Source organism: Polypterus senegalus, chromosome 1 (assembly GCF_016835505.1).
Source record: "Polypterus senegalus isolate Bchr_013 chromosome 1, ASM1683550v1, whole genome shotgun sequence".
NCBI classification, from domain to species: domain Eukaryota; kingdom Metazoa; phylum Chordata; class Cladistia; order Polypteriformes; family Polypteridae; genus Polypterus; species Polypterus senegalus.
Genome location: NC_053154.1, coordinates 17,432,254 through 17,445,498, shown reverse-complemented (window position 1 = coordinate 17,445,498; position 13,245 = coordinate 17,432,254). Strand labels below are relative to the sequence as shown.

The following is a 13,245-nucleotide window of genomic DNA, read 5'->3' as shown; positions in this document are numbered from 1 at the left end:
TTCTTCATTAGTGACCAGTTTTTGCTCCTAATGAACTTCTTTTTACCTTAATTTTAATTACCTTGACTCAGACCTCATAGTTCTCTCTTTTTCTTTAATTAGCAGCCAAACAATAATGAGACACAAAACAAGCCGTCACGTGACCAGCTAATCTGTGCCCATCACACAATATCTGAAAATAAAGAAAGGTGAAGGTCTCAGTAACGCTGATCTCTCAGGTTACCAAAACGTTTTGATGGTGGTCTTAGAAAAAACAGAAAATGAACAGTTTTGGAAATGTCTGCTGTGGCAGAGCGAGAGCAGCAACAAGCCGTGGAATTAAAGAACGAGTTTAATTAACAGCAAGAATCGGCTTCTCATTAAGAGACTGGTTGGAGTGAAATTGGATGGAGTTTGAAATCCCAGTTTAGCTGGTCATCTGTCGGCTCGTTTGACGTCTCATTTCTGTTTGGTTCTCATTTAATGAAGAAAAGAATAAATTCAGAGGACTGAAGCCTTAAAAACAGGGCTATTAAAATGAAGGGAAAATTAGCAGTGAAATCTGGTCACTGATTAGGAAAAGGGTTAGAATGAAAACCTGCCACCACTGTGGCCCACCAGGCCTGGAGTTCAACACCGCTGGTCTAACCGTTTTCTTAATGAGTGACCTGTTTTTGCTGCTAATTAACTTCTTATGAACTCATTTTAATTGACTTGCTTTTGAAAACCACCGACCCAATAATTCCTTAATTAGCAGCCAAACAATAATGAGATACAAAATAAACCAAAACACGAGCAGCAAAACAATACCTGAAAATAAAAAGGGTGGCGGGCTCAGAAATGTCGATCTGCTCAGGTCCCCAAAACATTTGACCAGCGCTCTTTGATAAGAGAAAATCCACAATTTCAGAAATGTCTGCTATTGCACAATGAGAGCAGCAACAAGCCATGGAACTAAAGAACGGCTTTAATGAACGACAAGAATCTGCGCCTAATTGAGCAACTGGTTGGAGTGAAATTGGTTGCAGTTTGAGGCCCTGACTTAGTTGGTGTTCTCACTTCCCATTTCATTTCTGTATAAGAAAATAAAATGAAGCAATTCAGAACAACGATGAAGAAATTCCGGGGAACAAATCTAAAAAAAAAAAAAAGTCAATTAAAATGAATTCAAAAGAAGTTAATTAGCAGCAAAAACAGGTCACTCATTAAGAGAAGGGTTAGAAAAGGGGTGGACGCCAGGATGAATCATAATAATGGATAAGACAAATAGCACACATGGAACTGTACAACCTTTTCTCACACCTTTCACTGTGTTGTTCCTAACAATCCAACATGGATTCTTGAGAGCTCCTCCATTGGTGCTGCAGACCTTTCGAGACCAGGGATCTCAAACTCCATTCCTGGAGGGCCGCAGTGGCTGCAGGTTTTCATTCTAACCCTTTTCCAATTCACTTTTCGCTGCTAATGAACTCCTTTTCCCTTCATTTTCATAGCCCTGTTTTTAAGGATTCAGTCCTCTGAATTGATTCCTTTCTTCATTAAATGGCAGCCAAACAGAAATGAGACGTGAACCGAGCCGACAGATGACCAGCTTAACTGGGGCTTCAAACTCCAACTAATTTCACTCCAATCAACCTCTTAATGAGAAGCCGATTCTTGCTGTTAATTCAACTCGTTATTTAATTCCATGGCTTGTTGCTGCCCTCATTCTGCCACAGCAGACATTTCCAAAACTGTCGATTTTTCTGTTTTTTCTAAGAACGCCATCAAAACGTTTTGGTGACCTGAGAGATCAGCCTTACCGAGACCATCACGTTTCTTTATTTTCAGATATTCTGTGATGGACAAAGATGAGCTGGTCCCGTGGCGACTTGTTTCGTGTCTCACTATTGTTTGGCTGCTAATTAAAGAAAAAGGAAACCACTAAGGGGCCAAGTCAAGTCAAGTTAATTAAAATTAAAGTAAAATGAGTTAATTTGCAGCAAAAACTGGTCACTAATGAAGAAGGTGGTTAGAATGAAACCCTGCACCCACTGTGGCCCTCCAGGAATGGAGTTTGAGATCCCTGGTCTCGAAAGGTCTGCAGCACCAATGGAGGAGCTCTCAAGAATCCATGTTGGATTGTTAGGAACAACACAGTGAAAGGTGTGAGAGAAGGTTGTACAGTTCCATGTGTGCTATTTGTCTTATCCATTATTATGATTCATCCTGGCGTCAGATGCACGTTGTGGTCCATCAGTTCCTACACTCGTCTTCATCCAGTGCAGCATCACAGCGAGTCTGAGGCAGAGCCTCTGCCATACGATGCTACAGATGCCGATTGCCACCAGCACATTTTGTCTTCATACTAGGTGTTGTGCACTTTCTATTCATTTGTGTGGTGGGCTTTAAAAGTGCTTAGAATCGCTTCATGTGACAGAAGGAGTGAGCCAGAGAGCACAGAGCCTGCCTAAGCTCTCTCAGGAGTGTCTGTCCCGAGTCCTAAATGAGGCACATTACCCGCATTGTGAGGGAGTGTCAGTTACAGCACTACGGCCATGTGACGAGATTCTCCGAGAATGATCCGGCTCGCAAGATCCTCATTGTTGGGGTCCAGAGTGGCTGGACCAGGCCAAGAGGGGTCGCCCATGTAACACCTGGCTGCGGCAGATAGAGGGTTGCCAACCATGACCACGAGCTGTTTCGTCATGTGGTGGGTGCAGCAACACGCTGTACCAGTGCAGGCTCCCCGACTTGACGTGACTGTTATTTGATGTGAACATAAACTGAAGTTCCTGTGCCATTGTAGGCCTTGTGCTGCCGCCACGTGATTGGCTGATTAGATCATGGCATGCATACGCAGCTGTGCCGGTGGTCCTGGTAATTTTCTCTGTGAGTGTATGTAAAGATGAACTCCTTCCTTACCTGGATGGCTTGAGTCCATCATGCAGTTACTTGGGGGGGGTCGCTTAACCCCGGCTATACACGTTAAATTGCCTAGCCCCTCCATGGGTTATCTCTGGATGCTGCAATGAGTTGAATCTGTCCTAAGAGCAGTCTACGTATGCCATTGCCTATTTAAGATAAGTCGTGTGCGGTTAGCTCCACTAATAAGCTAGTTTACAGTTAACTGTACACTCCTTCTCTAATTCTAACTGCAAGTGTGCACATTGTGAAGTGTCCTATACGGCCATGACATAGGAATAGGGGGGATTCTGTTCTCCCTCTTGCTTGAAGGAGTAGTCTGAGTTGCCTCGAAAGCTTGCGTATCGTAATCTTTTTAGTTAGTCAATAAAGGGGGTCATTTTGCTTGACCTCTCCCTCTACCCAATGTACACAAATACTCCTATAAAGTAATACACAGCCCTGCATGACTCCAACTGGCCTTTAGCTCCTTCATAAACCTTTCAGGCCTTACCTTCAGGAATAGGGGAGCTGGAATAGCAATAATGGCGAGATCAGAGAACATTCATGGATCGTTTTTGGAACGAGAGCTTCTCCTAGCTGGCATCAGGTTGATCAATCTACCACCTAGGACCCTGTAGAGTCTTGAAATGTCCCACCTACCGACAAGAGACTGACGACTGACCTGCTCTGGGGCTTACTCTGTTTTGAATCGCTCGCCTCGGTGTTTGTCTCTGCTTCTTCTCTCTTCTCCTCCTGGTGTGCTCTAATGGTTAAGATGCATGCATGGTTGGACATCTGAAACACGAGGGTCACGCCGATTATTTTTATGTGTCTTGCAGTCCTGACCACAAGGGAAGCCACCTGGAGATAAAAACAAACAAACAAAAAAAAAAACTAAAAACCCAAATCCAACCAAACCAAACCCGGCAAGTGGAGAAAGCGTTCGCAGACCTGTGACTTGTACATAATTTGTTTTATCTTCATTTAAATAGTCAGATATATTTTGAGAAGATCATGCAAAACATTTAGTTCTGTAATTTATTTTGTGAAACGATTCTTTATTTTATTTTTATTTTTTTCTATAATGTTGTATGTGCATCAATCTTCAAGTTTGCATAGTCTGTTATTTTAAATGTGATGTTGACTTTGTAACAAGCCCGGTGTGATGAGAGCAGAGCAGAACCAAAAGCCTCACCTGCCATCCTCACAGTCGCAGTGTTTAAACGAGACACTCGTCCCAAATTCAGGTATACACGTCTACAGGATGTATTTTTATTTAACTTGCTTTGTGATGCATTTCCTGTTACCTGACATGTCAGTCTGCTTTTAGAATTGTCAGTTCTGTTAGATTCAAGATGAACCACTGTGCATTCCTTTTGTATTTTGACATTTGAAATGTATACTTTTATTATTTATGCCTCCAGACTCACCCATTTTCTAAACCAGTATTTATTAATAAACTGTAAGTAAACCCAACACGCAGGCCAAGTCTTGAGTTTCTTTCTTCTCTGTTCATTAAATGGTTGCACAAAACAGTCTGGACTTTTTATTTAATCAAACCTTAGATGAAGATTTATTTTAACATTCAATTTTATAAAACTATTTTTTGCATTTACTGTAACAATTGCTGTGCTACCCAACGGAGACGGGTTACAATCTAACCAATCAAACTAGACCTCAGCAATAATGTATGCAGTTCACCATCTGTTGGAATGTATTTTGTAACGCATGTAGTAATAAAATGTATTACATTTATCATTCTAACAGATGGCGCACTCATAAACATTTGGAGTAATAAAATACATTGGTACAGATGTTTGTGATATGCCATCCATTGGAAAGACAAATGCAATGCATATGTCTCTGTTATGTCATTTGGTGTGGGATTCGTAAAACCAGTGTTAATGTTTGTGTTGCACCATTTGTTGGAATGACAAATAGCACCTGGATGGACACACAGACATTTGTCCCTTCTGAACTACCTTTCTAAGATGGGTTGAAATGTAAGTAATCAAAGTAGACCTCGGTGTTAATGTGTGCAGGGCACTATGCGATTCGTACATCTCTGTTTTATGCCATGTGGTATAGGACTCATAAAAGCAGTGTCAATGTTTGTGATGCACCATCTGTTGGAATGATAAATGCAGTGCATTTTATTAATACAAATGCTTGTGATGTGCCATCTATTGGAATGCCAGAGACATAGCAACCAGACGGACACACACACACCTTTTTAAGACGAGCTACCCATCTACTTAGACTTCCACCCATCTTTAACATGGAGGTCTATATTGATTACATGTGACCTCTGTTGGAATGACAAATGTATTGCATTTCATTACTAAAAATGTTTTTGATGTGCCGCCTTCTGGATTGACAATGTCTCTGGTATATGCCATTTGGTATGGGATTGGTAAGCCACTCTGAAGGTTTGTGATTCACAATCTGTTGGAATGACAGTGACATAGCAACCAGATGGACACACAAACACAGAGACACTTGTCCTTTTATTAAGGTAGATTAGCTATGGGTTGGAATCTAAATAATAAATGGAGACATCAGTATTAACATTTGCAGTGCACCATCTTTTGGAATATATTTTGTATATAGATGTTGTAATAAAATGCATTGCATTTGTCATTCCAACAGATGGCACATCATGATCATCTGTAGTAATAAAATGCATTACTGCAAATATTTGTGATGTGCCATCTGTTGGAATTAGAAATGCAATGCATATATCTGTTATATGCCATTTAGTATGAGATTTGTCAAAGTAGTTTTAATGTTTGTGATGTGCCATCTGTTGGAATTAGAAATGCAATGCATTTTAATACAAAAAATGTTTGTGATACACCATGATGGTGACATCATAGCGCGTGCACAGACATACAGACAGACACTTTTCCTTTTATTAAGATGGATTGAATTGATTAGCCAGTCTATTTGATGTAGTGGCTTTGACCCACCACAGGGCATTAAAAAAAATGCCAAGAAGATAACAAAAGGCAGCCCTTCATATGCATCATTATAATCTGAATCTGAAATGGAATACAAAGAACAAACTGCTTCTTATGAACAGGTAAGTAGTCTGATTGTCGGATTGTAATCGTTTCCTGCAACATATAAGGGTAAGTCGATCATTATCTGCACGTTTGTGATCTTTTTGGTGGGGTTGGCCGTACTGCTTTCCTGGCGCACTTCTGGACCCCTGGGGCCTCATGTATAAACGGTGTGTATGCACAGAAATGTTGCATACGAACGTTTCCACGTTCACATTGCGATGTATAAAACCTACACTTGGTATAAAGCCACGCACATTTCCACGGTAGCTCATACCCTGGCATACGCAAGTTCTCCACTCGGTTTTGCAGACTGGCGGCACCCAGCGTCAAAGCAGTGCTACTGTTCCAATGTGGTTTATCTTTCTTTTTCAGATCCACATCCCTGACGCGGCTTTATAAATACACTGAAATTAACTGCATATTGTTTGTCAGTTTAATGCATCTGATTGTAATTAACCTGTAACAATATAATGATCCACAGAATGGTCAAACTATTCTAAATACCATAACTGCTTTAGCGTTGTTACTCTCACTGCACCTTCTTCTTCTTCTTTCAGCTGCTCCCGTTAGGAGTTGCCACAGCGGATCATCTTTTTCCATATTACTCTCACTGCACCACTTGGAGAAGCTGAGCAGAAAGAGAATTATCAGTATACAGCATCAAGCACACGCTGCCTCAGCCATGCTGTCTATTGAACTGATCTCATATAACAAACTTTTCAAAGCCTTTCCTGTACGGACCTCGCGGTTCAGAAACCGTTTCATCCCAAGAACTCTAAACGCACTCACTCAATTGCTCCTTGTAGAACTGATTGGACTTATAAGTACAATCACCTCACTGTTAACTTGCAATACAGTTATAATATCGCACAACCTGAGCCACTTTATAAAGCGCATATTTACATTTATGATGATGATATCATTTTTAAGATGAAATGCAGCAAAATATGTTTATTATATTATACAGATAAAAGTTTTAACTTCATTTAAATAATTTATATTGTTAATTAAACATGTGAGGACACGGTGCCAGCGCTATCGAGTCGCTGGCGCTCCGTTCACGGATTGTTCCTGCCTCGCGCTGTATGGTTGCTGGGACTGGCGTGACACTGGAAGGATACAATAATTAAACATGTACTACGAAGATATTTAAATGTTCCTTAAAAGTTTTGAAGAATCGGCGTTCTAAGCTTATAGATGGCTTAACGTCCATTACAGAGCTGATTGGGTATTTGGAGAAAGAAAAGTAAGGACAGGAATTGGGAGGTTAGTACGTTTGAAAGAGACAGGACTGCTACAATAAATCATTTCATCAAAGGTCGCACACAATCCCTGCGCCACCGTGTTCCCATGTTTAATAACGTGCTTTAACTCCTATCATCATGAAAATGAAAATCACATATACATCTCAGTATTTTAGTTATTCAGAGAGCTGTAATATCACGAATTATGTGGCCTGTCGGAGGAAGAGAGCCAGTTTAAGAAGCAAGTAGTGATTCACACACACAGAGCACATAGGAGATCAAATACAAAACAAAGCATTTAACGTGCTACTTTAGTTACAATGGGATTTGAGAAACTAGTAAATTAAATGATTTTAAGGTGAAGTTAATGATGTTCTACTTTAATGACAAAATAAACTACGTGATTAAACTGGAAATTTCAAGATTAAAGTTGACATTTCCTGCTTTTTTTCTCCACTGTGTGCCTATTTTTTTTTCTCTGTACCCTAATAAGCTTTCATATGACACTCAGACAGTGGGCTACGACTCGCCTTTTCACGGCGACTTTGACATGTGACAACTTCTTTTTTAAGTCGGGCACTGTTCGACTTTGTGAACTTGACCTTTCGAGTTTCTCCGACACGCTATGTCACTCGATCAACTTCCTTTTGTTGTTTATACCACTGTTTAAACCAACAAACAGTATGTTTTTCTTTGCCTCCACTTGGTATTTGCTGAAATTCTTCTATTCTCCCATGCTTTTGCCATTGTCTTTTCACAGAACGCTGAGCTAAAGGGCTATTTATATTGATTTGCTAATTCAAACAGGTGTAATTCTGGGAGGAGACAAGGGGACAGCAAGCGCGTGCACGTGCGTTACTTTTCACGTTGACCGTGATTTATTGAGAGGAAGACCGTGGAAGTTGCCGTTCACACAGATTTATGCATCTGGATTTTTTTGTGCGTACGCACATTTTCGCTTTTGTCCATATGCCATGTTATAGTGTGAATTCTACGCACAGCATTATGCATGAGGCCTCTGGTGTTTAGAGGGGGGGTGTCAGTTGCTCTGGGTGGTCTTCCCAGCTCCCCTAACAGCAAAGAGGTTTGCTTAGGCGTTGTAGAATTTCGTGATCTGCCTGCATGGCAGTGTGTCCTGCGTGGTATTTTAGTGTCTGTCTCTTCTGTCACTGTGATTGTATTATACAGTACTAGCTCTGTAAGCCCGTGCTGTAAAAAGCCTGGGCTCCTACAAACCATGGATTCTGGCACTTCAATCAATTAATCACATCGCTTGTGTGTGAGCCGCTAAGCGAGTTTCTCTTTTCTCGGTCGTTTTCTTTTGAGCTTCATGCTGTAGCCTTGCACTTCTGGGCCAGACAGACACACACACTTCCACGTGTAGATAAGGTATTGAAACAAAAGGCAAAAAATCGCCAAAAACACTGATACAGCTAAAAGGAAATGCCACATTTCCAAAGTAAATACACTGGTGCCTCGGACTACAGACTTAATCAGTTTCTGGTGGCCGTTTGAATTGTCAGTCAGTCATTATCCAACCCGCTATATCCTAACTACAGGGTCACGGGGGTCTGCTGGAGCCAATCCCAGCAAGCACAGGGCACAAGGCAGAGACAAACCCCGGGCAGGGTGCCAGCCCACCGCAGGGCACACCCACACACCAGGCACACCCTAGGGACAATTTAGGATCTCCAATGCACCTAACCTGCATGTCTTTGGACTGTGGGAGGAAACCCACGCAGACACGGGGAGAACATGCAGTCTCCACGCAGGGAGGACCCAGGAAGTGAACCCAGGTCTCCTACTGTAACTGCGAGGCAGCAGTGCTACCCACTGTGCCACCGCGCCGCCCACTCTGAACTGTTTGAAGTCCAAGTCAGTTTTCCCCAATAGAAATAAGGTAAAGTGAATGAATCCGTTCCTAGACCCTAAACAATACCCATTTCAATAAATTTAAACCGCAAATACACATAAGGTAAAGATAACACAAATGTCCAAAATAATACATGAAAACAATATGTAAACACTGCATAATAAGATGAAAATTGCAGCCGTAAGCTGTTAACCCATTACTTATTCTATGAAAAGGCCTTTTTGTTTAACTCCAAACACTATGGCAGGGGTGTCGAACTCCAGGCCTGGTGGGCCGCAGTGGCTGCAGGTTTTCATTCTAACCCTTTTCCTAATCAGTGACTGATAATTCACTTTTTCCCCATCATTTTAATAGCCCTGTTAGGAGAGTTCAGCCCTCTGAATTGATTCCTTTCTTCATTAAATGAAAGCCAAGCGGAAACGAGATGTGAAACGAGTCGACAGATGACCAGCTAAACTGGGGCTTCAAACTCCAACCAGTTTCTTAATGAGAAGCCAATTCTTGCTGTTAAATAAACTCGTTATTTAATTCCATGGCCTGTTGCTGCTCTCATTCTGCCACAGCTGTTGTTGTTCTGTTCTTTCTAAGAGCATCAATGTCAAGATGTTCTGGTGACCTGAGAGATCAACCTTACCAAGACCATCACCTCTCTTTAATTTCAGATATTGTGTGATGGGCACAGGGGAGCTTGTTTTGTGTCTCATTATTGTTTGGCTGCTAATTAAAGAAAAAGAAACAACTATGGGGCCCGAGTCAAGTGAATTAAAAGAAGGAATCAGCAGCAAAAACTGGTCACTAATTAAGAAGACGGTAAGAATGAAAACCTGCAGCCACTGCGGCCCACCAGGACTGGAGTTCGACACCCCTGCACTATGGGATTATTCAGTTTTTGGTAACCTAAACTGTTTTTTTTTTTTAATTGTCTGGTTTATTGCTTATGTTTGTACCATTTTAGGGTACTCACTGGACTGTCCAAATTACAATACAAGCTGGAAACATGGGGGTGTTAATAATAATAATAATAATAATACATTTTATTTATATAGCGCCTTTCCCATGCTCAAGGCACTTACAGAATATAAGAAAGAACTTCAGGGTATACAGTATATAGCATAGTACAAAGCAAATAAATAAATAAAGAAGATTACGACAGTGAATTCAGAGAAAGAAAAGCCTAACAGACAACATAATTGATGGCCTGCACACACACACACACTCAGGTTACATGAGCATCGTGACAGAGAGGTAAACTGAGAGAAGGGGAATGAAGTCAAGTTGAGCTAAAAGCCTTCCTGAACAGATGAGTTTTGAGTTGTTTTTTAAAAGAATTCATGGAGTCGGCTAACCTGATTAATTTCGGGATGTCATTCCAGAGTCTGGGCACTCGCTATAAAGCTGAAGGCCCTGCTGTCACTCATGGAGTGTAGGTTAGTGTGCGGCACAACAAGATTACCAGAATCAGAGGACCTTAGTGGACGGGCAGGCACATAGTGATGGAGAAGATCACTGATGTAGTTTGGTTATTTAAGGCTTTGTAGGTTATTAGTAGGATTTTAAATTCAATTCTGTAAGACACAGGGAGCCAGTGAAGATGAAGCAGGATCTTTGTTATGTGCTCGCTGCTGCTGGTTTGTGTACTCTTGCAGCCGAGTTTTGAATAAGCTGGAGCTGTGATATAAGATTAGAAGGGCCACCTGTGTGACGATGTAGGTTCGGCTCCACGCTCCCATCACTGTTCGGAAGCCCTTGAACCCAACCCCGTTGATAATGTCACCGAGTTGAGCTAGACAGTGAAGGCGACAACATAGCAAGGGGACGGTTTGAAAAGTGCAAAGTGCTTTTATTAAAAGACAATCAAAAACTAAGTGTTCAATAAATAGTGCAGCGATTCCAAAAAGTCATTAAATAAATAATTTGTTAAAACAAACGTGGAGGTAAAAACAATCCTTTAAAACGAGGTTAAAACGTTCCATGCGGAAGCAGTCTTTAAAAACAACAAGCTCGGTGCTTCTTCTATGCTGGCGTCTCACCTGCTTCTCCTGCTTGGGCTTAGCAGCAGGCAAGATGCTCTCTGCAGCTGCCCTTTTCCCTTCACTCGCACACGAGACTGGAGACCTCCCGATCCCTGGCTTCGGTCTGGCACTCATCCCAGCCTCGAGACTTGGTCCAATCCAACGGCCAGGATGCTCACGTTGGATACTCCCCGACCAAGCCTCGCGACTCCCGCTGCCTTTCCGGCCTTCTGCGGCCAGTCGCCTTTCCTTGGTCACTCCCGCTACCTGCTCGCTCAGCGGGATCAACTTCCAACTCCAACGCCCGGGTGTCGGCCTAACACCCAGCTTCCTCGCAGCTGCCCACGAGCGCTCATTCGCTCGCCCACACGTTCCTTGTCTCTCTCTCACTGACTTGCTTCCTCGCTCCCTGTAACCTCCGTCCTTTTTGTTTCATTTTTCATTTTCATCGACCTTTTCTCTCTCGTTCTTTTTTCATTTCGATTCTCTCTTTTTTTTTTCTTTTCTCTGATCTTTTTTCCTCCTCTTACAACCGACTCGCGCTTCTTTTATATCGCGAGGGGCCACAGCAGCTGCAGCACATTAGCCACGGGAACAATCTACGAATGCGGGCAGCCCCTCACCTGTGCACTCGGTGAGAAACGCCCACCCGCAGATCGCCCCGCGGCTTGCTACGACTACTACGCCCCCTCACGAAGCCGCGAGCGCGGTGATCATTTATTTTAAAAATGGCCTTTGCTCAGCGAGCTGTGGACCCATAACACCACAACCTGCCAGTAGGGAATTACAATAATCGATACGGGATGTGATAAAAGCAGGGACAAGTTTCTCAGCGTTACAAAAGGAGAGGAAGGAGCGAAGACGGGATATGTGACGGAGGTGAAGGTAAGAAAGTTTCTTAAATGTGATTTATGTGGACGGAATAAGAAAGGGAGGAATCAAAAATGATACCGAGATTCTGAAATGTGGCCATTGGTGCCACGGCCCACCTGCCAAGTTGTTTGCCTGCCTATGGTAAAGTCATCCCTGATGGAGGATCACAGGAATCATGGGAAAGAGGGGTCCTTTCATCAGAACAGCGTTTCAGCCGTGGCATGGCCAAATGGGGAGGCAGCTAGATGGATGAGGTCTCCAGGACTCTAAAAATATCCAAACCTAATTATGTCATATCATCTACTGTTAAACCGTACTTCTAAAATTTTTATTATTATGCTGTCTTAAGGAATTGTTCTGTTCTGTATATTGTATTATATTGTATTGTATTGACCCCCTACTTTTGACACCCACTGCACGCCCAACTTACCTGGTAAGGGGTCTCTCTTTGAACTGCCTTTCCCGAGGTTTCTTCCATTTTTCCGTACAAGGTTTTTATTGGGAGTTTTTTGTCTTCTCAGAGAGTCAAGGCTGGGGGCTGTCAAAAGGCAGGGCCTGTTAAAGCCCATTGCGGCACTTCCTGTGTGATTTTGGGCTATACAAATATAAACTGTAATGTATTGTATTGTATTCTTTACAGTAGAGGCCGCTCTGATGAGATCACCGCCAAGATGGACTGAGAAGGAGCTCATTTTATTAAGTTGCATTTTAGTGCCAATTTGCAGGAGTTCAGTTTTGTTGCAATTTAATTTTAAAGAGTTCTAAAACTCTTGACCGGTAAGAGTATAAACAGACGCCTGAGGGGTTTTAGACTGCCCTGTCAGATTTTAATGAACTTCTACACATCCACCATTCAAAGTGTCCTGACTGAAAGACTTACTGCCTGGAGTGGAAACTTCAAGGCTTCCCCGGACAGTGGTGGGGTCAGCTGAACGCATCACTGGGTGGGCACTTCCAGCGCATCTACACCAAGTGACCACTCAGTGTGGCAGTGGTGACCACAGGGGTCAGTGCTGGGGCTGCTGCTGTTTTTTAATAAATAGAAATGATTTGGACAGGAACAGTAGTACTAGGGTGTTGTACCGTTTTGTGCCATTATGGATGTAGCGAGAAGTCAAGCAAAATGACAACTAGAAAGATTACAACATGCAAGAAGAAGGGGCCTGAGTTGTATCAAAGGCTTGCATATTGTAATCTTTCTAGTTAGGCAATAATTGGACAGGAATAGAAAGAACAAACTGGTGAAGCTGGTAGAGGATACCAAGATAGGTGGACTGGCAGATAACCTGGAATCCATTAAATCAGGGGTCCTC

The 13,245-nt window shown here is 42.4% G+C and overlaps 1 protein-coding gene across 1 annotated transcript in view; it reads left to right on the top strand.

Annotated features, from left to right (window-relative positions):
* LOC120523247 (ras association domain-containing protein 8-like) overlaps window positions 1–4,341 on the top strand; it is a 145,804-nt gene extending 141,463 nt beyond the window's left edge. Inside the window, exon 6 of the mRNA XM_039744356.1 lies at window positions 3,705–4,341. Within this exon, the coding sequence (XP_039600290.1) occupies window positions 3,705–3,736 (32 nt within the window). The 3' untranslated portion in view covers window positions 3,737–4,341. The remainder of the gene's footprint in view (window positions 1–3,704) is intronic.
* Window positions 4,342–13,245: the final 8,904 nt, after the last annotated feature.